Genomic DNA, 27,903 nt, shown 5'->3' with positions numbered 1-27,903 from the left:
TTGTAATGATTTGACAAATGCTGATGAAAGTTAAAGAGGGAAGCACAAAAGCAGGACTACTGCTGAATGGCAAGAATACTAAAGTAATGACAATAGAAGATTTATGTAACTTTACATGAGGACATTGAACTTGTCAAGGATCAATACCTTGGCACAATCATTAACTAAAATGGAGACAACTATGAGAGAACTAGAAAAGTTCCTTGAATGCAAAGATGTATCACTGAACACTACAGTCAGGATCATTCTGACCATGGTATTCCCATCTCTATGTATGGATGTGAAAGGTGGACAGTGAAAAAAGCGGGTAAGAGAAAAATCAACTCATTTGAAATGTGGTGCTGGAGGAGAGCTTTGCACATACCATGGACTGCGAGAAAGACAAATAATTGTGTATTAGAACAAATTAAACCAGAACTATCACTAGAAGCTGAAATGATGAAACTGAGGTTATCATACGTTGAAAACATAGTGAGAAGGCATCATTCACTAGAAAAGACAATAATGCTGGGAAAAACAGAAGGGAGTAGAAAAAGAGGAAGTCCAAACAAGAGATGGATTGATTCCATAAAGGAAGCCACAGACCGGAACTTACAAGATCTGAACAGAGTGGTTTATAACAGATGCTACTGGAGGTCACTGATTCATAGGATTGCCATAAGTCTTTCCTCTTTCAACAAGCCTTTGGAATTGCTTTTTAATATGTTCTTAAACCTTTTTTAAAAGGTTTTTAATCTTAGATGATGTTTTTAAAGATGTTTTGTTTTAATATGTTTTAAAGATTGTTTTTATGATGTTTTAAAGTTTTTAGTGCTTTTGTTTGCCGCCTTGGGCTCCTGCAGGGGGGAAAGGTGGGATATAAATCAAATAATAAAGAACACATAACAACAAATTTCTTAAATTAAAAATCAGCCAGGCATTTTTTATAAACTTCTAAACTGCAGAAAGTGAAGGACAGAGTATGGTAAACATGGCTGATTTTTAATTAATTTTAAGAAATGATGAGACCATTCACAGAAAAAAGTCAAACAGGGGTCTGGATTGTTTTACTCTAATTTTAAACTTTAAACTGACAATTCTCTCAGTGTTTTGTGTATTGCCATGAAAACGTAGAGGGTTATTTTGCAAGTTTTGTAAGGTTTTGTTTTGAAATGAGCTTATGGGAAGCAGCAGAAAAGCATGGAGGGTATTTTCAATTTGTCATGGTGGAATGCGAAAAATCCATGCTGGCTAGGGTATATATAGCCACTCTTTTGGCTGTATAACGTATGACAGACTGTTCACCTAGTTTCCTATGAGAAGGGCTGCAGAAGGCATGGAACCTATAAGATCTAATGCAGATGCATAGATGGTTGGACAGACGCCGTTTTGTAGTTGAGGCACAAAGCTTTCAGTAGGGGGCAAGGTCACAGCTACATTCAAAAGCCAACTTTTGGATATAGTCTGAGATTCAATTGCAAACACAAACACGCAAAGCAAAACAAACAGCACTGTATTTTAAGAGAGTTTTACATTTTTATACCTCATCATAAGGAAGATTCGGGTGTTCCTGAGGAATAGGTGGGATGTGGTCCAAAACACTGGTGTGTGTGTGTGGGAATCCCTGGCTTCATAACAATCCTCAGCCTGCAAGAGAGGACAAGGGAAGGACAGTTGCACCACTGACACTTGATCTGCCTTCTCTAAGGCTTCCAGCAATGTCAGGGTTTAATGCCCCCGTCTCCCATATGTGCAAGCATGTGTCATCACAGAGGAATAGTTGCAACATTCACTTCACACACAACCATGTCAGGGAGAATTTTGAAACTATTTTCTAAGGTCGCTGTGCCTTTGTACTATCCTTCCAATGAAGAGGAGCTACTGGGTATGGGAGCAAGTTTACTTTTCATGACTGTGGCATAGAGTTGGGTAAGAATTAAGTTCACTTTTAAAGGTGAACCTACCCCATTTGCACTTTCTGAAGCAATACACAAACAGAAACACAGCCAACCTTCAACATTTGCACTACTCCAAATTTTGCAGTGTGGTTCTCCATCAAAGTAATGTGTTCAAAACGGCATATACTAAAGGGTGCATAAAATGCATATATTTGTGAAAGCACACAAAAATGCATTATATTAGGGAACATTACTTTGCAAAAATGTGCATGATAGGCAAAACTGCCCACAAATGTGTGTATGAGGAAAAATTCTCTGATGAATTGTCATGAGGCCTTTTAAAAAAGAAAAATGATGTGGAAATGCAAGAACTGAACTTAATGCTGGGAGAAACAGAAATGGACAGATTAACCCATCCCTACTGTGGCAATGAGCATGGTGTGGCTGAGCATGTACTTGCACCAGTACAAAAACAAGGGAATACAACAGGTCTTTTTGACAACTCCTTTACTGACATCCATATACTACAAATGAATGGTGTATTACATTTAGCTTTTTCTTAAAAAAAAAAATCACATCTTTGGAACAGCCACTTGACTTCAGAAGCTTCTTTTCCCGGGGGGAGGGGGGGAGGATTGCAACACGTTTGAGAGCAGGATATTGCCAGTATATTGTTCTTTCAATAAGCAGTTTAGCCCAAGACTGTCTATTCCCATTCTTGAATTCCCAAGGTGGAAAGCAGTGTGTGTGTGTATGTGGGAGATTATGGCAGCAGCAAGCTCCATAAATGAGAGCAGAGGCTTGATTCCAGATCAGATCTTCATTTTAAAGTAGATGAATTACTAAGAGGCTCTTAGAACTTCAGAAGTTCAGATTTCATGATAGTCTCTATAGCGACGTTAGAATAGCTCTTCTGAATAACCTTGGGATTCTGGTAGACAAGAAGCACACGCTGCACTTGCCGCACTGAGGTGGGGTTTCTTCCACAGGTTAGTTGCCACTTACAAAGCACAGTCCAGCAATGCCATTAGGAAGGTTCATCAGGAAGGTTCATCACCCCCCTTGCTTGAAATCTGAAGTGACTGTTGCTTACATCTGCAGCACCTTGATAACTGAGAACAGAAAACATCACAAGTTAGTTCAATTGACTCAGGTTGATGGTGGTACAATTTCTCTAGATGCATCTTAGACAAAAACCTTAGTCGGCTGATATGTTTATTCCACTAGTAATGGGTAAGGGAAAATTTCTACAGATGGGATCAGCAACTGGAAGCCACCAACCAGATATGACCCTCCAGATCATAACCTAGAGGGAAAGAAGTTTGGACTGAGCAGTACCTTGCTCATAAAAACCTTCCTGGCAGGCCTCTTCAACAACTGGTAGGACTAGGACACTGGCCTATAGCATCTCAGTCTGACCAAGTTGATCTTCTAGCAGAGCTAGTGGCTAACCCCAAGTTCTATAGAAACCATAAAGTCTCTTGGTCATTTATCAGAACCATCAGATAGCATACTTTGCATCTTACTTATTGGGTTAGCAGTTGACCTATTGGCGAAAAGGAACATTCATTTGGGAAAGGGGTTCTTCTGAAACTATATTCTGCAGGGCCTTCATACTATAGGCAAATCTGATTAAACTCTGTTAAAGCATGTTTTTGAGATCAGCCAATGGCTGCATTTCATGTCATAGGAAACAGTTTACCATGAATGGGCAGATCTCTCCCACTTCACTCTTCCCTCCCAGGGAGGGGGAGCAACTTCCACAATCCTTGATTGAGTGTTTCATCTGAACTGGGAATTGTGGTTTGTTTCAATTTACCGAACCATGATTTGAAGCCAAGGTTTGCTGTTGGCTTACCAATCATGATTTGCTTGGAACCACAATCCCCAGTTCAGATGTATCAATAAACCAAGGATTGTGGGTTGGTTTTTGTTTACTTGCTTTCACTAGCTAGTGTGAAGGAGGACATAAGGAGTGATCTTCACCATTCATGGTAAACCATGACTTGCTATCTGACTTTTCAGCCACAAAACTGAATGTTAGCACTCCATACGGGCCAGGGTCTGGTGCATTGCAGGAGATCCCAAGAACAAGACTGGCCACACGCATACAGAATTATATATCAAGAGCAGCAGTTAGTGGCTGCTGTACTTGGTATCAGTTGATGGAGTGGCGCTGCTTGCCTGAACTCCCATCATTGCCATCACTGTGGTTTACCAGGAGGGAGAAGAGGAGGGGCAAAGGCAAATATGGTGCAAAAGCCCTTGCACAGCTAATCCCGTGGTCCTACTGGTGCATTTCCATCCTGTCGAACTCACTGCTGCCTCTCCCTTCCCTCCCAGTAGGTCACAGTGATGCTGGTGATGGAAGGTCAGGTAAGCATTGCTGCCCCGCCGACCGCTACTGTCTGTACTGAACTTCTTGAAGCCAGTGATGAGGGCAAGAGTGATGGGCTTGGGATCACTTCATACATTATGAGGAGGCAAAAACTTTGATTTGCCATTGAGTGCACTCACTGGATAACTGCAGCAAGTTAGGATCCTCTAATCATTTCCCCGTGTGATGGGAAACACCACATTTCTTGCATTCACACATTACTTTTTTAGATGGATGCTTATTACTTTAGCTGGACTTCTCTTTGCTTCTTTGTTAAATTTGTATAGAAAAATAACAAACATTTTTAGCTGTACTTCTACAAGGTTTGTGTGAAGAGGGTTCTGGGTCACTGGGGATGCCTCAACCCATCTCATAAGGTTGTTGGCAGGCTAAAATACCACTTAGCATTTGATGTGTGAGAAACATTTGCATACAGTCCTTCTAAAGAAGGAATTGCTATTGACAGTACAATTTCATTGGATATACCATCCGGTGTCTGGGATCAGAGATGACACCACACTCAATGTTCAGCCAAGTTATAAACTCGCTCGATAAAAGCCAGCTGATCTTTTCTAAGCCTCAACTTCAATGTGTATAAAGTAGTTAGCAGTGTTGCTCTCATATACAGATCTGTGGTACGATTTGTTAAAAAAAATCACTTGCACACTCAAAGATTTACATAAGTCATCATCAAAAGATGCTCCTGCAACAACTGCTTGCTTACTCATTTTACTTTCTGTGCTCGGCATATTAAAAAAGAGGCCAGGAATCCAAGGAACATCACACTGCCAACAATAATGGCCATTGCTTCCACCAGCTTTAGCAGTTTGATCTTGTTAGTCACTTTCGATCGGAAAAATTCTGCTTTCTTATCACCAATAACAGCCGTCTGGAGAAAGGAGAGGAAGAGACCAAGAGCAACATTATTCCACACGGAAGTACACAAGCCATTTCCTCTCACCATGTTATTTTTGAACAGGGAGAGGGCCATCACAAAAGCAGTTCTCATCTGGCAGTTGCCACTGGAGCTATAAAAAGGGACCTGCATATGCCACCAATTCCACCCAGCTCCACTGCAAACAACGGAATGAAACAGTGACAGGACAGGAAAAGGAACAAAAGGAGAGAATCGGACAAACAGCGAGGGACTCTGTCAGGGGCAAGGAATTGGAACAGGCTGGTGCGCCAGATCCTTTTTTCCCTCTACCCCTCCTGGGCCATGTTTGACAGGTGGGAGGAGCCACACATCTGTCAGTCACCTGACAACTCCATTGCCCTTTCAAAGCACTGCCTACGATAGTTTTGAAAAGGGCTTCTGAAGAACCAACAATTGTCTGATTGCCGGGTCTTCAGATATATCTTTCAAAGAACTACCTTGGGCCTGCAAACCCACTTTTGGCTGAGCCAGGTTTGTACCTGTCCCGTACCAGATGTCATATACGATGTCAGGGATAGGGCAGGTGGGTGTGGCTTGGCCAAAATGGCCAGGTGGGCCATATGGGAGGCCTGGTGGGCCTAATTAGGTCTGCATGTTGGAGATTCTCCACCCCTGGACTATGCCAATGATGGCAGATGGAAGGGGGGACTTCAGACATTATGTACCCATTGTAAATGATTTTTCCACCACATTCTCCAGAAAGTGCAGAGAGGAGAGTCATAGTTTCACATTTACTTTCATTTTTTTCCTTCATGGAATCCATGGTGGTGTGTGTGTGTTTTCCAGGTGATGTCCCATCCAGGTACTGACACAGCCAGCATGGTTTAGTGGGTAGATTGTTGGACTAGGACCTGAGGGACTAGAGTTAAAACCCCACTCACCATGAAGCTTGCTGGGTGACCTTGAGCCAGTCACGTCTCTTAGTCTAATCTATCTCACAGGGTTGTTGTGGGAATAAAATGTAGGAGGGGGAGAATCACGTATGCCACCTTGAGCTCCTTGGAGGAAAGGTGTGACACAAATGTAATAAACTTTCTTGGCTTCAGCAAAGTTATGACCCCCTGCACTTTCCAATCTCATATGCGACGCAGAGTTCACCAACGTGGTACACTTCAGATGTTGTTGGACTCCCAAATTCCATCCACCGCAGCTAATATGACCAATGGTCAAGAGTCAACGACAATGCAATCCAGCAACATCTGAAGGGCACCACATTGACTCCCACTGTTTTATCTAGCAAGGAAATGCACAGAGAAGAAGGCTGTGGTAAGCCTCTCTAATGGAGTAGTTGGTTTGCTACATGGAGCATCCAAAGAAGATGAACCCTCGCATTTGATAGGGGCAGAGTCCAAGTTTCTGCCACTCATTCCACACAATGGAGTGGAGAAACTGCAGGTTGCACAGGAGAAGATTAATGCCACCAGGTGCTCCGTGTGTGATGAAATTACTAGGCACATTTTCCATTTGGGAAATTACAAGTAAGTGAACCAAGGCAGCTTAGGAGATGCTTGGAGAAGATGACTCAGATTTATTCCCCACCTCCAGCCACAGAGCAAGTAGGTGTCAGCAGAACACACCTTAGAAAGATTTTGGGAGAGACATGAGAGAAGCACAGGAGGGTGACTTTTTGTAGGAGGGCTGCCTCTCTGAAGCTCTGAGGTGGGGCAGGTGTTGGGAGTGCTTAAGCACCTCCACTATGCTCAATGGGTATATATTTGTAAATAAAGATTATAAAATTAAACTAAACCCTGCTGCATCCCTGGAACTTGCCACCACCCAGAGAAGTGGGGCAAATACATTATACAGATTAACTGTGATAGAAAGCACAGTTGGTGGCAAGTCTTCAAATATGCTCATGTGTTTTAAGAAGTGGGGGGATATTGCTAGTTCTAACAGGTTTTATACACCTGATGTTCTTAAACAGCAAAGAAGAAAACCAGAACTTACCTCATTCAGCCACAGAATAGGAAAGACAAAGGGAACCTTAATCTGTTTTAGAGCCCTGTAATAAAACATATGAAAATAGAATTATAATGAAAAGAGGGGCAAAGATCCTTTCGTTGGCTTCAGTGCAGTTCAATAACATCACTTAATATTTATTAAATAGGATTTATGCAGCAGTTTTCCATGTTCAACAGGAATTAACCTACAAAGATCCACTTGCATCAGGGCATGTTCAGATTATTACATCTCAGTTTATGGAGTCTTTTGCCGGCACATATAGCCCCTTCTCAGTACAAGACATCAAACCAGGAACATGCTAACCTTAGCATCCATTTTATCTGAAACCAGGAAACTATGGTTACCAGCTTTAGAACAAACCAAGATATTAGTCCAACTTCAAACCAGAGAGTTTAATATCTTGGCTTGTTCCAAAGCTGGTAACCATAGTTTCCTGGCTGGGTTGGAATTGGAAACAATGGCTATAGAGGCTTTTTGGCTTGATTACTCATGCTGTGAAGGAGGAGCAAAGCGCCTGTGCACAGGCAAAAGGCTTGTTCATATCAGTTTATTTACAAAAAAACAAATTTGTAAATAATTTAACTATATGGTTTATTAATCTGAGATATGATCATCAGAATCAGGCCTGTATGTAAAGCTACAGATGCTGATCTGCACTTCCTATTGTATTTTAGAAAATATTGACATGCGCGCTGTCCTTAAAAATAGACCTAGATATACCTCCAAGGTTGCATAGCAGAAAAGACTTATGAAGTTTGTTACAAAATTCCTCACATTTTTTTACTGAGGGGAGACTTTAAAAAATTCAAAATTTCACTTTAGAAAATCTGGTGGGAATGTACAAATATGCATAACACTCCCAATGTATTTCCCCCAAAATGGAGGATAATCTCCATTTTGGAATACAGAAACACAACTTCTTTTCATATTTTTGTGTCCAGTGGAAAATCTAAAGCAAGCATAGCGAACAGATGTTGTTGGACTCCAATTCCCATCAGTCCCTGCTAGCATGGGGCCAATGGTTAGCGATGATGGGAGCTATAAACCAGTAATGTCTGGAGGGCACCACATTAGCTACCGATGATCTAATGTAAGGGGTCAATGACATGGAGTACAGGACGGTCCTACATCACCACTGCTACTAGCCGATTGTGCATGTCAGCTGCACGCTGACTGGGATCTCCTGAACAACTGAGCAATAGTTTCACATTACAGAAACATTTGTAAAATACTTCTTTATTTGTACAGCTAGTGCCATTTATGACATTTACCATCTCCCCTTTTCCTCCAAGGAACGGAAGGTGGCATACATGGTTTACCTACCCCCCCCCAATTTTATCTTCACAACCACCCTGTGAGGTGAGGTTAGGCTGACAATTTGAACCTCCTCAGTCTTAGTCTGACAAAAATCAATGCGCTATATTGACTCTCATTTGTCCAGCTTTTTTAACATCAAACACAAGGTAAAGACTGTAGAACGTTATTAGTTTGTACCAGAACAGAATTAAAAATGGAGAAGGTAACTTCAGGTCACAAAAAGGGCACAGGGTGGTTTTTAAAGTGACAGTGATGCTACAGGTATTACTTCCTCCACAACAGGTACACATATGAAATATACAGTCTACATAGTGCCTGTCAACACAAGTTTGAATGACGCAAATTCCACTCCTCCTCTTATCAAACACATACACCCAAAGGGGGGCGGAGAAGAGGGAAGATTTGTGCAACTTGAGCTTCCAATAGGTGTGCTTGAGGAATATGGGTTGCATTCAGCTAAGCCCTTCTCAGAGCAGACCTACTGAAATTAATGAACCTAAGTGATGCCTATTAACTTGAATACATCTACTCTAAGTAGGACTAGCACTGAATACCGCTCTCTGATTCTGAATTGACCTGGATCTCTTGTTGATCATCCCAGAGCGCAGGACATGGAATAATGGGTTCAAGTTACAGGAAGCCAGATTTCAACTGAACAGCAGGAAACACTTGCTAACCATTAGAGTGGTACAACAATGGAACTAATTACCTAGGGAGGTGATGGGCTCTCCACCCTGGAGGCATTCAAGAGGCATACCTGTCAGGTATGCTTTAACTTGGATTCCTGCATTGAGAGTTGGACTCAATGGTCTTATAGACCCTGTCCAACTCTATTCTATGATTCTATGGTCTGCACCTTTTGGACAAATGAATTATCCACCAGTTTTCTCATTTTCTGAATGTTCAGACACAGTTCACCTCAAAATAATTATGTGTCAGTGCTTTCAAGAGTAACATTTAATTCAAGTTTATATGGATTTTATTTAAAAGATAATCTGATTTAGGTGGAAATTGGATAAGACATGCTGGAGGGTGAATAGCGGCAACCAAGGCCAGAAATAAATGATTTGTTCATCCCAAGTTGTCTATGCACATTGGCTTCAGCGCGAAGCACCCAACCTACATTTCTCCATTTTGGTTTCTCATTTTTCCAGTCTTAAATTCAGTTCTCCACATTTCCACATCGCTTTGCCATTTTAAAAAGGTCATGAAAATTCAACAGCATTCACCATTTTATTTTCTCCTGCATTATACTATTCATGCCTTTGGGGGCCTTGGCCTAAAAGTGATATAGAAATAAATCAAAAATGATTATCAATATTTTAGTGCTAATTTCTCTGAACGTACACATTTTTGCCAAACAATTTTCCATAATGTAATGCATTTTTTGGATGTTATTTTCACCAATATTTTATTATTATTTATTCAATTTATTTAATAAATAGATTTATATTAAATACATCAAATTAAATAAATCAAATATGTGCACACTTTAGCCTAGCATATACAGTTTTATACACTTTACTTGGCTGGAGAACTGCGTTGCAGAATTCGGCAAAGTGTGAAATTCAAAGGAGGCTGTGTTTTGGTTCATGTAGTGTTTTGGAAAGTGCAGATTGGATACGTTTGCCTTTAAATGCAAACTGGAAAAAAATCTCCCCCACTCTATCCATAACTAGACATGGAGGAGAAATTCAACTTAGATTGCATTTAAAGCCAAGTTTATCAAATTTGAGCTTTTCAAAGTAACACAAGAACCGAAATACAGACATCCTTAAAAATGTGCATTTATCTGAATTTTGCAATGAAGCTCTCCAAACAAATTATGTTTACAAAAACATATATCAGGGAGAAGAGTGCATAAAAATATATTAGTGAAAATGTCATCCAAAAATGCATTATATTAGGATAAATTGCTTGCAAAATGTGTACATTAGTCAAAACTACATAAAAACGTGTTTATTAGAAGTTTGCACTAAAATGCTGAAGAATTTTCATGAGGATTTTTAAAAAGAATCAAATTGCTGCAGAAATGGAGAGGACTAAAACTGACAGATTCTTTCATCCCTATCCATAATATTATGTTATGTGCATTGTGGAAGAAAGGGGTGCATGCCTGTTCTCCACTGCAAAGAGAAGATCGCTCCTTTGCTGGTGAAAGCAGCATCCTAATGAAATTTGCTGAGCCCTGCAAATTGCATGCTTTTATAATTCAAGCCCATAATGCCTACTCAAATATCTCATGTTCTTCAGAACAGAGCCAAAATACCATGTAACATCTGTCGTTTTCCTTTTCCTCCATCTCCACCTTGGAGTGCAAGGAGCTTGGGATCAGCTGGGTACTAGGGACGTTACCATAAAGCTACACACACAGAGTGATCATTTCAATCATATCCAAACTATGTTGACAGAAAAAAATCACCAGTGTCAGAGACTAAAGCCCAGCACTGACAACCTAAATGTGAATTTACAAGATAGCATACACACAGCTTTTTTCATCATATACTCCAACTTACGTAATTCTTGAAGAAGGCTTCACTAACAAGTTTATTTGCAATCTTTTGGCAAATTGTAGGGTGAATCCTGTTAACTTAAAAACACAAAACAAATAAATGTAAACTTCCATAAAAAATGAATCAACAGTACTGAATGATAAAAAGACATTTATTTGGATTCTCGGTTGCAGGCAGTTTCTGTCGGTGTAAGAGTAGCTAGTAGAGACGTGTCCCAGATTCAGCTGAGTCCCAAGCCAAATTAGTCCCTCAGCTAAGTCAGGTTCCGACAGTCACAGATCACTATGGGTCAGATTTGGTGAGCCTGAGCGACAGGGAGATGGCAGTGGGCAGGGCATCAAGCAGGAAGGGTGGGCAGGGCATCAAGCAGGAAGGGTGGGCAGGGCATCAAGCAGGGAGGGTGGGCAGGGCATCAAGCAGGGAGGGTGGGCAGGGCATCAAGCAGGGAGGGTAGGCAGTGGCTGCTCTCCTTCCTGCCTGAGCATCCCCCCCACAGGATCACTGCCAGTACTAGTTTCCTGCAGTAAAGTGCCTTGCAAATTTGCATCACACAGGAGCATCCCTTGGCTCATTGCCTGTTGAGTCCAGGGAGCAATCCAGGGGTGGGGGTGCTTGCAAGGCACTTCCCTTAGGAAAGCAGTTTGCAGAGCATCACCTGCACAGGATCGCTCATTCTGCTGTTTAGTGGAGGGGTCAATTTTGCAGGGTGCTGCAATGCTTCTCCCCGCATCAATGCCTCCGCTAAGGCATCAAATTAATCCCCTCTCCCGTCCCTCTCCTGGCTATATGTTTAGTTAGAGTTTTAAAACCCTAATTAAATATTAGCCCTGCCCCTGAGCTGAGTCTGGGTGGGGTGGTGGCCCCCACATCAACCCAGGGCAGGTTGGCCTGATGACCCCCTGGATCAGAGCCTCGGGATGGGGGAGCTGCGCACAGCCCTAGTGGCTGTAAATGAATAGCAAGTGGCCATATTCCGTGGCTTGGCTAGTTTGCAGCTACCTGAGCTACAGTGCTTCAGATGGAGACTATGTATCATAAATGCCACCAGGGCAGCTAACCCCTTTTGTGGCCCAAGGGCTAATTCAAGGGCGGCCAAACCTCCACGGACTACATGTTACCAAACACACATTTGCTTGCTTACTCATTCCTGCTGTTGGTACAGCATGGACGGAGAGCATAGGCAACAATTGCTCCCCTACCCACCTCAATCATAATGCCAGGCTGGGAGTCCAGTGCTCTAATTGGAAGTAAGGTGGAGTTGGAGTGACACACGCTTGCCATCCCTCCATTAGGTCAATTCACCCTCAGTCAAACTGACTGGACAACTGAGCCGCAACGGCAAATTTGGTCACAGCCCTGAGGTCATAACCAGCCAGTTTTAAGATTAAAAGTTTCCTTTATGGTTTGCATTACGCTTCTAAAAAATAGGGAGAAGCGGCAGAGCATCTGACTTGCTTGTAGATTCAAGCCTGGCATCTCCCAGCAGAGCTGGAAATATTTCTCATCTGCAACCATGAGGAGTCAGTGTGGACAATACTGGCTGAGCTGACTCAGTGTAAAGCAGCTCCGTTAAGTTCCTTCATATCTAGAAGCAGGAGCAGAGACAGCTCTGCCAAGAATGGAGAAAAGTTCTTCCACCTATCACATAGTTGGCTGCTAAAAGTCAGAATTCCATTTTGAATCACATCCATCCAAAACTATCTAGGCCTCACCCAAATGCACAAGGACATCACTTGGAGGGCTTTTCCCAAGGCAAACACTGCCCCCCTTTCACAAACCCAAAAGGTTACCCCCAAGGTCACATGCAGCATCAAGAGACTATAGGCTACCACTGCACCAGAGTGGTGGCCCCAAGTTCCTGTGCAACAATTGAGAAGCTGCCGGGATCCCCCTCTGTGTGCACAATGCAGCAATCCCCGCTGGTGGACAAGAGGGCTGTCAAGGCTCATCTGTTCATGTGGTGCTGACACTTGGGACAGCCAAGTTTCTTGGACCAGTCAAGAAAACATAACTTAAATGTGATCTGCATGTAAACCCAGGCGTACCAGCCTGAGCTCTACCCTGTAGCCAATGCATAATTACTCATAGTCATATAACAGAACTGAACCTCATATTTGGGGTGTGGAGGGGAACAGGGAAAAGGTATAATGCAATTACTTACTGGCTCCACATCTAAAAAGGTCATATGCTCCTGTAAATTTGGGTGCATTCCTTCAACCCCTTCAGTAAGCTCTTTACTTGCATACAAGAAGTGGGGTAGTGTAATAACTACTGGCTTTCCTATGGAGAAGAAAAAAACCAGTACAATCTCCTGGTAGCAAGCAAGCAAGCACGCAAGAGTCCCCCACTTTTCTTTTCAGCACCTTGTATTTTCCCATCTGGGCTAGTGAACCAATGGGGAAAATGACATTTGTTCCAGGGGCCACTACCAAGTGGTAGTGTGTAGCAGCATGCCAGGTCAGAAGGGAAGTTAAGACCAGTTTCCTCAGGCTTGCTGCTGCTAGAGTGCCAGCAATGGTCAAATTAAAGAGACAGAGTAGGATCAAAACTGGGGCAGAAAAGGAAGGAGCTCTGGAATTATTCTCATGTTAAAAATCTGAAATGGGAAAGGATTTGGGGCATACTTCAGGCAAGCATTACCAGTCTTAAGTAACTTCGCTACTTACATTATGCAAGATGATGCCCTGTGCAACAATGATGCTTCAGCTCTACATCGGTCTATACCATTCATAAACATGATGCACAACCACAGATAATCTGCCTGTGACATTATTCAGGTCTATTTTGTGCAAACTATGTTGTCAGATACACATTTTGAATGCACACTGCTAGCACAGGACAGGTGTACATCTTTTAACATCAAACAGTCAAGATTTCACGTATGATTTCACTTTTATACTACCTTCCTCCAGTGGAAGCCCAGGGACACCTGCGATTTTTGTGAGTAATCTTGCATGGGTTACTGCATATGCAAGGAAAACCTTTACAAAGCAGATGCGCACACATGTGAACTATGCATTTGAATCATGGAAAGGTTATGTACAGAGATTAAAATCTGATGCATTTTTTAAAATAAAATGCCAATAAATATTTCACTTCTTTTTAGTTATTTTACTCCATGTAGATGAACTTTGCTCAGGTTTACATAATAAAGCCTCAATCACAATATGCCTTCACAAGAAGGTATATGAGCCTAGATGCAGCTTTTAATATGTCTTTTGAGAAAAATCCTCCATTTTAGCAGTATTGCTACAGAGAAAGGGTTGGATCCGGTTCTAAACTTTCCCTTTGAAATCAGTGGGACAACTGAGGGTGCATCATGTGACAGAACTTCCTCCTAAATTCACGTTATCCAGTGCTCCAAAATTTTCACTTCACATTAAACACATGCTAATCTAAAAATGCATGTTGATACCTTGTTTGCAAGAACTGATGTCCAATGCCCCAGCTAATGTGCAGTTCTTGGACATCACTTTATCCGTGCAGAAGCAGATGTTATCAGGATTGACAAGAGGAGATGCAAAAGCATCTGGAGGTACTATGAAGCGATAGAGTGGGATGTACTTCACATACTGTTCACTGTCAAAGTAGCCATAGATTGATCTGGATATCAAATGGGATACAGAGGCAGCATCTTAATTTACGAGCAAACGCATAGGTGCCTGTGATGTCAACTATCTAAACTTAAACTGGAATCCAAATATTTCCCATACATTTGGTGAGCATCTGCAAAATTAAAATCTGATTAAAATCTGAGATTTCAACTAGATATAAGGCTATGCCCATTATTTTCATACATCTCTAAGCATGAGGGGCATATCCATCATTGTCCTGTCCAGAGCCGAAAGAATGAGGCTGGAGTGTGTGTGCGAGTAAATCTCGTTTTATTAGAGTAATGGATACATCAAAGGCATTGTGCTTCATAGGAAACCTTACGCTAACTCACTGAAATCTCTAACTAAACTCTAGACATGCTCTGCAGCGTGTGAAGGAAGTTGACTCAATGACCCCCCACTGCGGGCGGCAGGCTTATATAGGAAATGTTTTTGAACGTAATCTCTGACTCCTTCGTAATTCCTGTCTTTGCCCTGTCCATTTCTCACACCGGCGGGAACGAAGAGACAGGGGATGCGCATCCAACTGCTCATCAGAAGACACCTGCTCGCGAGCAACAGGCTCGAGGTCAGAGGGTGGTGCCGCACTGGAATCCTCCTGGGAACTGCTTGGAAAAGGAGGAGCTATCACTGACTCTGAAACTTCCCCCCACTCGTTCTCTGCATCAACCGGGGGCGGCGCACTCGGCTCCTCGGGAAGGGCGTTACTCATGGGAAATGGCTGAAGAGCAGGCTGCCCCCCTCCCGTTCGCTCCTGCTCAGACACAACAATCCCCAACTCTGCTTCTTCTGAAATCTGCGGAGGTGCCTGAAACTCATGCCTCCCCCCTTCCTGTCCCTTCTGAGTTGGCTGCAGTGTAACAATCATTCTCTGTCTGGTAATCCAAGAGCTCTTGCACTACCAGATGGCAGAGTTTAAAGGTTGCACAACAAAGGAAACCAATGCAACAGTTACACTAATGGAAGCTTTTGGTGCAACAGCTGATTCTTGAGGTACAAAACAACATTTTTTAAAAAAACATGGAAGATATTGGTCATTGATGTCTTGTGTGATGTACAAATTTGGCCCAAATAATCCAGAAGCCTTGTCATATTGGTGGTGTTGGTTCTTTTCAACATTTCAGCAGACCAACAGTAAGACAGAAAATTTTATTTTTAAAAATGCTATTCTTCCCAACTCAAATATACAGATATACAAATTATATTCTAGGCTATGAAGGGTTCCCAATGTTTTTTACCTGCAAATATCAGAAGAAAAGAAATGGAGTATTTCATTCTTTTGGACGAAAGGGGGAAATGAGGCCCCGTCTGTAAATAAAACCAAAAGTGTCATATAAATGATTTACTTCCCAGCTTGCATTCAGGTTTGCATTTGATTACACAACACACATTTAAGTGCAAAAGTCCGCTGCCATTTCACTTGCATCCTCCTGTCTCACCTGGTCAATTGTACCAGCTGGACTAGGAGCCACTCTAGACAGACCTTCCAGAGGAAAGCAAGATAAACATACCTCTGACATCTTTTTGAAGCTTTTAACATCTTAGAATTGGAAGGCAAGATCTCAGGTTTACTTTTATAGTATTTTTCAAAGTTTTTCCTAAAACCTTTGGAAACCACCCAAAGGCCGAACTGACATCTAGATATAGAATGTCACCTAAACTTATGTGGAGTCCACAGCAGAGGAGAGATCAAATTGTGTTGGACTTTAGATGCAGAGTGCCATTTACAATACAACTCATCTTGTTTACTAGCAGTTGGGGCTCTAGCAACTGGGGATGAAACATACTCCCCTATTTTTCTACTTCATACTTCACAGAGCGAAAAAGTCATTTCCCATGCCTGGGACATTAATCTAGAAAAGTAGATAAGAAAATCCTACACACATGTCAACTGTTTAAAGCAAGGATAGCCAACTTGATAGCCTTCCAGTTATTGTGGACTACAACTCCCATCATCCCTGGCTATTGGTCATGCTGGTTGGGGATAAAGGGAGATGCAGTCCACAACACATGGAGGTCACCATATTGGCTACCCATGTGTGAACTATTAGCACACACCCCAGCATAACTGCATTGTTTCCTGTTCAAAATGCTGACCGGCCTGTTATTTAGGTATTGAGGTACACTAAGGTATTGTTCAAGACTCCAAACTATTGCGCTCCTTCCCTCATTCCAAGTTATGTTGCATGTCAAGCCAAAATCATAAATTCATGACAGCTGCTTAGAAATCTCTTGCTTTGATCTGGAAACCCCTCTCTTACTGAAAATAGATGGGGTTTGCTCCAGGAATCTGAAAATCATGGATTTTGGTTGGATCCTTGCAAGAGATCAAAGACTTTCAAGGTTCAGATCTATCATTGAATTAAGTAATCACAGGATAGGGAGAAACTAAAAAAACCTGAGAAGGAACAGCTTGCAGCCCCATGGTGTAAGTAGGAGAAAAGCTGGTTAAAAGTGCCTTGAAATCATCCACTGAACACAGAAGAAATTGGCCCTACAGCTACAATTTCAAATGATAACACCAGGCAGAATGACAAGCGACTTCCACTCATTTATCCACCCCCAGTCATCCTTATTCTAGGATACGAGGAGAGCAACGGTGACCATACCGTGCTAGTATTTGCAAGAGTTTTATGATTAAGTCAAACAATGGAGCAGGAAGATCAAAACACACACCCCTAAAACCAGAGGAACAAGCCATCATGACCCAGCATACACATACACATAGAGGAAAACAATCTACAGCATATGAAGGAGCATAGATGACACCAGATAATGGCATTTCAACTTACTGGCACAACTCTCCCACCCGCCTCCCCAAAAACAAGATTAGATTGTTCAGAAATCCGAAATACGTAGGAGAAGAAATTAAGTAGAAATTTCATAAGCATCCCTAATTGCCTCATTCCTACAAATAATTGGAGCTTTGAACCAGGCTTGTTGGTACTTGTTTTACTGGAGTATGAACAGCTCATAATTTGCGCCAACAGCAGGAACAATTATTACTCTCTAGATCAGAGGCACTCTGAACTAATATCAAGGGAAAGTTGTACTCTAATATTATTGTTTAAATAAATGACTTGCAAAGGTAGCACCACCTCACTTGATGATCTCTGAACCTGAATCTTTCCTATGATTTTATAAGAGAGCTGCCAGCTATATGCCCCATGGCAGAAGGAACGGTCCCTCTATTGACAAACAAACATGCACTCTTTCAATTCTCACAGGCTTACGGACCACAGGAATGACCCTCCAGTATATGGGCTTACAGAAAAGCAGTGTTTTGGGGAGTTCCCCAGAGATGTTGTTGCAATAAAATCTCACATAGTTAGTTTGCTGGCATTTGTTCTCATTTAGTTAGTCATCTTGCTTCTATTTTTTTATCTCCCCCCTTCCCCCCACCATGCTTGTTGAAGCACCTGAGACAGGAGGCACGACACCACGGTTGAGGTGCCTACCTCCTCTACCTACTTTGCTCTCTTTGTATTCTTTTAGTGTAACAGGAGAATTCATGCACGGACTGCCTTCAAGTCGATTCCGACTTACGGTGACCCGATGAATATAGCAGAAGCCAAAATAGGAAGGGAAAGGTACAAACAAGCAAGACACTTCAGAAAGTTCTGTACAGTAGTTCAAGGTAATGCTGTTCTTCGCTGAGCAGCTCCAACCCTTGAAGACCGTTGTGAGTCTTCAGTGCCAAACTTTGTACTAATATTTCTTACCCACCCTTCATCAGAAAGTCCTGGGGCCGGTTACCACAAATAAAAACACAATACCGTTAAAACAGCAATTCAGGATAGAAACCTACTAAAGAAATAAATCACATGAAGACTTTTTGAGCAGTGTTTTATCAAAGTGCAGACACGTGATAGGAGGTGGGCTACTAGAGCAAGAGAGGGCAGAACTCCAGCAGAATTTTTTTCCTGCATTCCCAAATCCAGAGTTGCAGCCCAACACTCTTACGCTCCCCACTTTTACTTTCAAGTAAACCTCTGCAATGCATGGAATATCAGTTTTTCATGCACATCACCTTTACTAAAGATCTTTTTGCAGATCCATTACTTTACCTTCCACCCATAAAGACCTACAGAAGATCCCATTATGCCAAAATAACAGAAGAATCTCATGGAGTTGATAATGCTTTTGTAGAACAGAGAGTCTTTATCTTCAAGCTGCAACATGTGAAAATATGCTCGGCAGCAACATGAGGCAGATCTTTCTCTACAGAATTGATACATTCTGGCATGGATCATAACGTACCAGAAGTGTCTGAACTATGCTGAACACCTCCTGTGTTCTTGCCTCTTTGGATCAAGCTTATTAGTAATGAACTAGTCCTGAATATCAGTAATGTACACACACACACACACACACTCTTACCTGTGCCATTGACCATATCACAATACTTCTTCCAGTATGGAAGGGTGCTTAAAAAAAAAAGAGGGGGATGATCCAGGTCAGGTCACAGAACTCAGAGAAAGATCTATTTAGCTACACATTTAGCTATACCAGTGTAGGAGTCTGATTCATGCCACAGCATTTTCTTTTGAGCAGGATTTTCTTATGCAGTCAAAGGCCAGAGCATAAGGCTGCTGCGGGACTCACAGCTTGGCTGACACTGAGTGGCAACACCATGCCAGCCAAGAATAGGCAACCTTCGCCATGCCTCAGGCACAACTAAACATGGAGGAATGGTATATGATATACTCATAAAAAAGATTACATATTCATTCACATTGTTTCAACCTTCTCACTTGGAGACATTCTATAAATCTTATTTGATAGTGAAGGAAAGCCATTTCAATGCGATATCTCCCCACTGTCCTCTTTGCTTCTTCCTCTTGGAATAACTGTAGTGTAATAGTGTAATCAAAGTGTTTGTTAACAAGAACAGACCTGTCCAAACCTATGCAGTGGAACAGCAGATGTAGTGTTATATTTAGAAATGCTATAGCCATTGCTTTAGTCCAAGGGCCTGCTCTACGGGCCAATGGAGGTTCATGCAGGAAGGAGTGGTACTGGTTTGGCTTTTGAGAACTATGAAACCCACCACCAGTGGGGTGGTTGTCTGAAGTCTCAGGGGGTCTTAGATACCCTACTTTTTTGGGAGCAGGGTCCCATCAGGGTCCCCATGTCTCCAGCACCCTGCAAGTCAATCAGCATGAAAGGGGAGTGTGTTAGCCACTGAGAAGAGTTTTCTGGTGTGCTTCCTTGTCCTTTCCTGCTGATTGGAGTCAGAGTGAAAGGAAGTGAATCAGCCACTGAGAAGACTCTCTTCAGTAGTTAACACTCTCCCCTTTCATGCTTATTGGCTCCTAGGCTCCTGTTGTTGTGGGAGAAGGCAATAACAAAGATCTCATTTTCAACCCACAACAAAAAAGGGGGGCATGACTGTGACTATCATGAAAGGACCCTACACTTCTGAATTTGCCACTACATCACTGCTTACCACTGTCAAGAGTTCTAGTGCCAAGACTAAGCCTTGGCTCTATGTCACCTGAGTAGAGTTGTGCAAGAACTCAAGTACTCTAGGTCTAGTGTGCTGCTGATCCATGCAGATAAAATTTGTCTCATCTGTACCAGCAACCAAGAAGTCAGGAAGGCATACATAAGGCATCTGATTTTATCTTTAAAACTATCTTGTGAGCTAGGCTATGCTGAGAAGTAGTGATCTGCCCAAAGGTAGTTTGGCACTAGACATTTGGCAGTGGTGAATTTCATGCATCTCCAAAGTTTCAAGAAAGGAAGGGATTCAGGCCCATCCTTACCTTCTTATAACACCAACAGAATGGATTTGTCCTGGACAAGTGTGTTGACAATTACACCTACGTAACAGAACATCTCCCAAGCTTAGGGGGGATGTTTCGCTTTTCCTGCTGGATCAGGCCAATGGTCCATCTAGTCCAGCATCCTGTTCTCACTGCTGCCAAACAGATGCCTATAGGAAACCTGAGAGCAGCACCTGAGCGCAACAGCACTCTCTCCACTTGCAGTTCCTAGTAACTGGCATTCAGAGGCATAATGCCTTCAGCAATAGAAGTAGAACAGGTCCATTGTGGCTAGTAGCCATTGACAGACAAATTCATGAAGGCTAAGTCTATTTTTTTAAATTAAATTTACATCTCCTCCTTCCTCCTGAAGGAGCCCAGGGCAGCAATCCTCTGCAGAACACAGAAGGAATCTAGATTAATACGACATTTTTGCAAGCTTTTCTAAGTAGCTTCCCATAAGGCAGCTGAAACCTTCACACAAAAACATGAGAGTCTAGAACAGCAAGACAAAAAAGGGATCCACACTGGATCATTTTCAAAAAAATTTTTTTTTTAAAGCACACACATTTTCTCAAATACATGGTACCTTTTGTCTTTATAACTATGGATGATCGCCGTCTTGCTTGTGTCATTTTTCCCATTGTAGATTCTATAAAGGCCATCAAATGTACCATTGTACTTTAGACAGAGAGAGAGAGAGAGAGAGAAGGGGGGGAGAAAGCACAATTTTCAGTACAAACAGCTTTGGTAATCAAGATGAAGAATTCATTCTTTTTACAAGCCATAAATGGACCAAATAATTCCAGAGACTGGGCTGTAAATCCCAGGGTTTGTTTCTTTTTATGTTTCTTAGCAGTATTTTTTTTTTACACTTTTTTGCATAGAGATAGGAAATCCATACTTTAGAATGGTGTTGACTGAAAGGCAAGCACACGGTTAAGTTCAACAAAATATCTGTTTAAAATGGCAGGAGTTAGACATTAAGAATTTGTGTCTTTTAAAAATAACCCAAATCAAGATTATAAAAAATACCCTAATATTAAGCTTAAAGCCCCAGGTAACATCATCAACAGGGTGACACAAAAATGCCCATCATCCTATCCCTTTCTCTAGGGTGGTGACTGAGGTAACCAGGCAATCTGCTCCTCCTACCTCAGGGATACTCAACATGGTACATCCCAGATATTGTTGAACTTAAACTCCCACCATCCCCAAACCACTGGCCATGCTGGTGGAGGCTGACTGGAACCATTCTGGGTACACAATCACTGTTCAGTCTGGCACCATGAATCTAGCTAAAACAATTAATAAGAGGGATAGCATTTCACCAGTTCAGTCTGCAGATAAGAGGATTTTATGCTTTGGAGGGGAGGGATACTTTGGATATGGCATTTTCCCATTCTATTTCTTCATCTTCACCACTCTGTGTTCCAGTTCCAGTCTTCCTGAACTTCAGAATAACTAGAGCTTTTAAAATTAAGTCCTGAAATTTGATCACTGGTGATTTGCCACAGCTTTCAGTTGTTACCATTCATTTGTATCTGTCCCCATCACCAAAATCCTATTCCTGTTGATCTTAATTCGTTTTAATTGTTTTTAATATCCAATTTTAAAATGCTGTAACCCATCCTGGGACCTGCTGGAGAAGAGCAGATATTATACAGCCAAGAGAGTGACTATATACTATAGCCAGCATGTTTTTTTCACAATCTGTAATGTTAAGTTGAAAATACCACCATGCCATTCTGATGTTTCCCATAAGCTTATTTCAAAACAAAAGCTTACAACTTATAGTCCTGAACTCAGAAACGCTTGCTTAACAACCCTCTAAATTTTCATGGCAATACACAAAACAGTCAGAGAGAATCAAGGATTCAAAGTATAAAATGAGAGAGAAAAAACAGACCCTTGTTGGACTTTATTCTGTCAGTGGTCTCATAATTTGTTGAAATTAATTAAAAATCAGCCATGTTCACAGAGTGCCTGTAATCCTATTACTGACCTTGCCCCATACTCTCACCTTCATCTTCTGCAGTTTAAAAGTTGTAAAAAAAATGCCTAGCTGATTTTTAATTAATTTAACAAATTTAACATTGAAGTCTATTATAGTGTTGGGCATGCTCAGTAAGAATCAACTGTCAGTGTTCTAAAAGCCAGACTCACAGCTATTTGGCTTGGCTAATCAGGTGGCCACACCCACACCAGACCTTTATTTCACTTTAGACGGTCATGGCTTCCCCCAAAGAATCCTGGGAAGTGTAGTTTGTGAAGGGTGCTTAGAGTTGTTAGGAGACTCCTATTCCCCTGAAAGATCTCCAGTTCCTACAGTGGTTTAATAGTCAACCCCTCTTCTGGGAATTGTAGTTCTATGAGGGGAATAGGGCATCTCCTAGCAACTCTCAGTACCCTTCACAAACTATACTTCCCAGGATTCTTTGGGGGAAGCCATGACTGTCTGAAGTAAAATAAAGGTCCGGTGTGGATGTGGCCAGGGACAAATCTAGTTTAAATTTGGGTGGGAGACTACATAGGCCTCCTGTGGAATAAAAAGGTGGGGGAAACCCTGAAAAAAATGATATTGTTGGTCTGAGGTGGGTGTAGCCACCTGATTACCCAAGTCAAATAGCTGTGAGTTTGGCTTTTAGAACACTGACAGTTGGTTCTTACTGAGCATGCCCAACACTATAATAGATTTCAATGTTAAATGTTTTCCTTTCAGAAAGGAAAGCAGTTTTCCCTTTACCCAGTGCCCACCTACCCAATCTCCTCCCCTCCTCCCTCCAACTCCCTCAGGTCAGTTCCACCTATCGTAAGCGTGATTGCACAGGAGTAAATCCTACTGAACTCAATATGCATGCAAATGATCAAACCTGTACTCTTTCCTTCCCCTCCCCACTGCTCCCATTCCCCCTCCTCCCCCACCCCCATGGTCAGTTTCACCTATCCTAAGCAAGATTGCATGGGAGTAAATCCCATTGAACTCATTAAGCATGCAAATGATCAATCCATTCTCAGCAAGCTTGCACAGGATCCCATTTCTTACCTCCTAGATTAAAAAACAGAGAAATTCACTAATGGGCAAAAAATCCTTGCTGTTTAAAAATGTACCTATAGCCAACAGATATTTCTATTAATCTTTAAAAAGCAGGGAAATTAGGCAGCTACAGCGAATGCACCAGGGGAGCAGAAGACCTGACCTCCTCTCTGAGATATTGGACTGCCCTACAAATTTGTCAAAATGCAAATGTGCTCAGAGGCACATTTTACCAAATTCTTCCAAGCTACACAGGAAGTGGATTGGACTGTGAAAGACCAACCCAAATTGTGTTTGCATTTTGACAAATTCGTAGGGCAGTACAATCTCAAGAGAAGAGACTCCTGCTCCTCTGGTACATTCGCTATAGCTGCCCAATTTCCCTGCTTCTTAAAGTTTGATAGAAATATTTGTTGGCTATAGGTATGTTCTTAAACCACAAGGTTTATTTTTATTTTTTTTGCCTATTAGTGAATTACTACTACTACATTATGCTCATATGTGCATCGAACAAACAAAAATGTGGGAAGCTACCCTTCATATTGGTAGCTACAGTGTAAGAGCCATCTCTGTCATTGTGTTTTCATTAATGTGCATTTGTGCATCAGTAACATAAGGGTGGTCATCATTTCTGTGCCACCATGTTGATCATGTCACCTGGGGCTTTAAGCTCAATATTAGGGGTTATGTGAGTTATTTTTAAAAGAAGCAAGTTCTTGGAGATGTCTAACCCATGCCAAGAAAACCTGTGCACAACACTTTACAAAACAGGAAAATAAGACACAGAACAATGGTGGAATCCTAATACATCAACTTCTGAATATCGGATAATTCCCATGTCAGAGATCCAAGAGGATGTTTTCTGAAGCTCCAATTAAAACCCTCTGTGCAAAAGATTAATTTTACCTGCACCCAAAGCAACACAAGAATGTTACCCCATAGCATGTGCTGTCCCACACAGCTGCAGTATGCATGCAAATACTCTAAAGTTTGTGCACAGCAACAACTGCATGGTATCTTTGCCATCAAGACAGGCAAAATTTGTGTGGGTGTTTCCTGTATTTACACTGGAGCTGCCTAAAATCACATAATGAGAAGTGGCTCCTATACTGTTTCAGCTATGTGTGAAAATATCCTCCCAGTGGAGTAGAATGCAGGACATCCACCCTACCCCCGCAATCATGAAGTAGTTTGAACTATGACTATTCCAGTTAGTGCCTTTGCAACCATGTCTTCTTCCTTCCAGCCTGTGATGAAATAGGCAGCTGTCTACAATGCTTATTCTTTCAGAGCAGCCAGATGGGCGACTAATAAATTAAATAATAAATAAATAATAAATAAGTTTGGCTCATGTTGATTTTTTTGCTGTCAAAAGGGGTGTTCACACATTAAATTCAACGTATGATCTGTGTACTTATGCACACAAACAGCTGGCTTGTACACTTGTTGAACCCTGCATGTAAATAACGACAAGTGTATTTTGCACAAACACAAGACAGTTGGTCCCTGTGTTCAGTATAACCTGTGAACAAGATCCAACCTAGTTTACTCTTGGCGTACAAGGGTTTTAATCTCCAGTCCTAAACCTATGTACTCTTTAAATTCTAAGGGCCTTTAAAGGGATGTGTTTAGTCTCAACACCTTCCTCCACACAGGACACCATCATAAGCAATGCATTTTCCTTGGGGATTCATACATACAGGAAGGAATACGCCAACTTTTGTTTCAACTGGAAATGGAATTTTCTTCAAGAAAGGGTCGTCATAGCCCCAGAGTATTTCACGCACAGTTCTGTTCTGAAGGAATTGTGATCCTGATGACTTCACCCAAATGTCCAACATTGTTTGTATTAAGCCGCTTTGATACAAAGCAGGTGCAGCCTGTGAAAAACACAAACACAAACACTACCTGTGACTAACCTCTTACAATCAAGGTGTAACCCAGGAAACTGTAATTAACCCTGCTAATGAGCAGATCACAGATTATAACTTTTGAATATTAGCAATAAGCAATTTGGTTGATTGAAATCAGAGCAGCCATATGATGCAATGTTTGCTGCACTGCAATATTTCAGTTTTGAAGCTTTGTGGAAGGAAATCTTTAAGCACTCCCCCATGTTTTAAAAGCCCTGTTTATGTAAAGAAAACCAGAACTTTACCCTAATATCCTCATTTTCTATGAATGAACACGCTGGGTTTAAAAAACAAACAAACCTAGGAGCTGTCTAACTTCCGATTCCCCTACTTGTAATCTGAAGTGGTACAACCCACTCAAACCTGCACGTGTTTCAACTTGGCAGGACCATTTACATCTATCTTCAAATGGACACACTGGAGGATTATGCAGAAGCAATCTGAAATGAACTTTGATTTTTGGAATAAAACCAATTTCTCAATAAGTGCTTTTCTGGAGCAAAAAAACATGCAATAGATGTAGACTTTGTATGGACTCCGTAGAAGAAGCAAGTACTCGGTCCCCATTGATTCTAGAATAAACTGCCGTGTGTACACAGCCACTGTTAATAAAAAGCACAGAACAAAAAAATAGTAATTTACACAACTCAAATAGCAAAGAGGAAGCATGTGGGACAGCTTAACCATAAACAAAATTGCTTGACATGGTTTAACACTATTAGGTATGATAGGATGTGGTGAAGGGTGGCCTATGTTCTGGGTATCTAATCTGTGAGAAGGAAAGAGAAAACAGAGATTTAAGTCTCTAAGTGTAAAGCCCCTCTGTATGCAGCTTTGCAATTCTCTTGTCTGTTATAGAATTTATTTATGGTCTGTATTACAAAGGCTGGTCATCATTCAAAAAATATAAGTGCTCTTCTGGCCCTATATTCGGAAAACAGTAAGTCCAACCACACATTGAATCACCGTTCCTTCTCCCAGGGAAGACTGAAGCTGCAAAACAGGTTTCTCTAAAGAACACATTTTCAGGCTTCACAGAACGACAGATTCCAGGATTCTTTGAAGGGAAGGCGCTACAGTCAAGAATGTTAACATATTTGTAGTTGAAGTGTGCCTAATTTATTTTAGGTTACATTTAAACCCCACCTTTCCACCAAGAACTCTAACTAGTACAATTCTCCTCACATACTCCATTGCATTGCCACAGCAATCCTGTGAGATAGGTTAGGCTGAGAAATGATGACTGGTCCAAGGTCACCAAGTGAGCTTCATGACTGAGTGGGGATTTCAGCTTTGGCATGCCCAGTCCTAGTCTGATACTTTAACCACTACACCATATTGTCTATCCATAGCACAATGAAGAGGGAGTTACACCTTTCATTTCTGCCTCTATAGAAGAGAGAATGAGTGTTAAATTTCCTAAAGGAGTATTTCTGATGAAGTATTTGAGGTGAGGAGACAGTGAACTGTGGAGCAAATCAACATGGTTTGTTGTTATGTGCTTTCAAGTCGATTACAGCTTATGGTGACCCTATGAATCAGTGACCTCCAATAGCATCTGTTATAAACCACTCTGTTCACATCTTGTAAGTTCAGGTCTGTGACTGCCTTTATGGAATCAATCTATCTCTTGTTTGGCCTTCCTCTTTTTCTACTCCCTTCTGTTTTTCCCAGCATTACGGTCTTTTCTAGTGAATCATGTCTTCTCATTATGTGTCCAAAGTATGATAACCTCAGTTTCATCATTTTAGCTTCTAGTGACAGTTCTGGTTTAATTTGTTCTAACACCCAATTATTTGTCTTTTTCGCAGTCCATGGTATGCACAAAGCTCTCCTCCAACACCACATTTCAAATGAGTTAATTTTTCTCTTATCTGCTTTTTTCACTGTCCAACTTTCACATCCATACATAGAGATCGGGAATACCATGGTCTGAATGAACCTGACTTTACTGTTCAGTGATACATCTTTGCATTTGAGGACCTTTTCTAGTTCTCTCATAGCTGCCCTCGCCAGTCCTAGCCTTCTTCTGATTTTTTTACTATTGTCTCCATTTTGGTTAACAACTGTGCCAAGGTATTGATAATCCCTGACAAGTTCAATGTCCTCATTGTCAACTTTAAAGTTACATAAATCTTCTATTGTCATTACATCCTCTTGATGTTCAGCTGTAGTCCTGCTTTTCTGCTTTCTTCTTTAACTTTCATCAGCATTCTTTTCAAATCATTACCGGTTTCTGCTATGAGTATGGTATCATCTGCATATCTTCTTGTTGATATTTCTCCCTCCGATTTTCACACCTCCTTCATCTTGGTCCAATCCTGCTTTCCGTATGATATGTTCAGCATATAGATTAAACGAGTAGGCTGATAAAATACACCCGTCTCACACCCTTTCCGATGGGGAACCAATCGTTTTTCTCCATATACTGTCCTTACAGTAGCCTCTAGTCTAGAGTATAGGTTGTGCATCAGGACAATCAGATGTTGTGGAACCCCTATTTCTTTTATAGCATCAACACGGTAAGTGGGGGGGAAAGGAACACAGAATCGAAACATGGTACAGAGTAGTGGCCAAGAGGGTGAACC

At 41.6% G+C, this 27,903-nt stretch overlaps 1 protein-coding gene across 2 annotated transcripts in view; it reads right to left on the bottom strand.

Annotated features, from left to right (window-relative positions):
• Positions 1 to 2,367: 2,367 nt before the first annotated feature.
• CD36 (CD36 molecule) overlaps positions 2,368 to 27,903 on the bottom strand; it is a 97,476-nt gene continuing 71,940 nt past the window's right edge. For both annotated transcript variants that reach the window (XM_061582152.1, XM_061582153.1), the window contains exons 5-14: positions 25,103 to 25,282; positions 20,955 to 21,046; positions 18,978 to 19,024; positions 15,836 to 15,905; positions 14,399 to 14,586; positions 13,145 to 13,263; positions 10,987 to 11,060; positions 7,139 to 7,193; positions 4,979 to 5,143; positions 2,368 to 2,989 (exon numbers count right to left, since the gene is read on the bottom strand). In XM_061582152.1, coding sequence (XP_061438136.1) covers positions 4,979 to 5,143; positions 7,139 to 7,193; positions 10,987 to 11,060; positions 13,145 to 13,263; positions 14,399 to 14,586; positions 15,836 to 15,905; positions 18,978 to 19,024; positions 20,955 to 21,046; positions 25,103 to 25,282 — 990 coding nt within the window. In that variant the 3' untranslated portion in view covers positions 2,368 to 2,989. The remainder of the gene's footprint in view (positions 2,990 to 4,978; positions 5,144 to 7,138; positions 7,194 to 10,986; positions 11,061 to 13,144; positions 13,264 to 14,398; positions 14,587 to 15,835; positions 15,906 to 18,977; positions 19,025 to 20,954; positions 21,047 to 25,102; positions 25,283 to 27,903) is intronic.

This window comes from Rhineura floridana, chromosome 8 (genome assembly GCF_030035675.1).
Source record: "Rhineura floridana isolate rRhiFlo1 chromosome 8, rRhiFlo1.hap2, whole genome shotgun sequence".
Classification (NCBI taxonomy): Eukaryota; Metazoa; Chordata; class Lepidosauria; order Squamata; family Rhineuridae; genus Rhineura; species Rhineura floridana.
The sequence above is the reverse complement of the archived record's forward strand: the minus strand, read 5'-3'. Positions and strand labels throughout refer to the sequence as shown.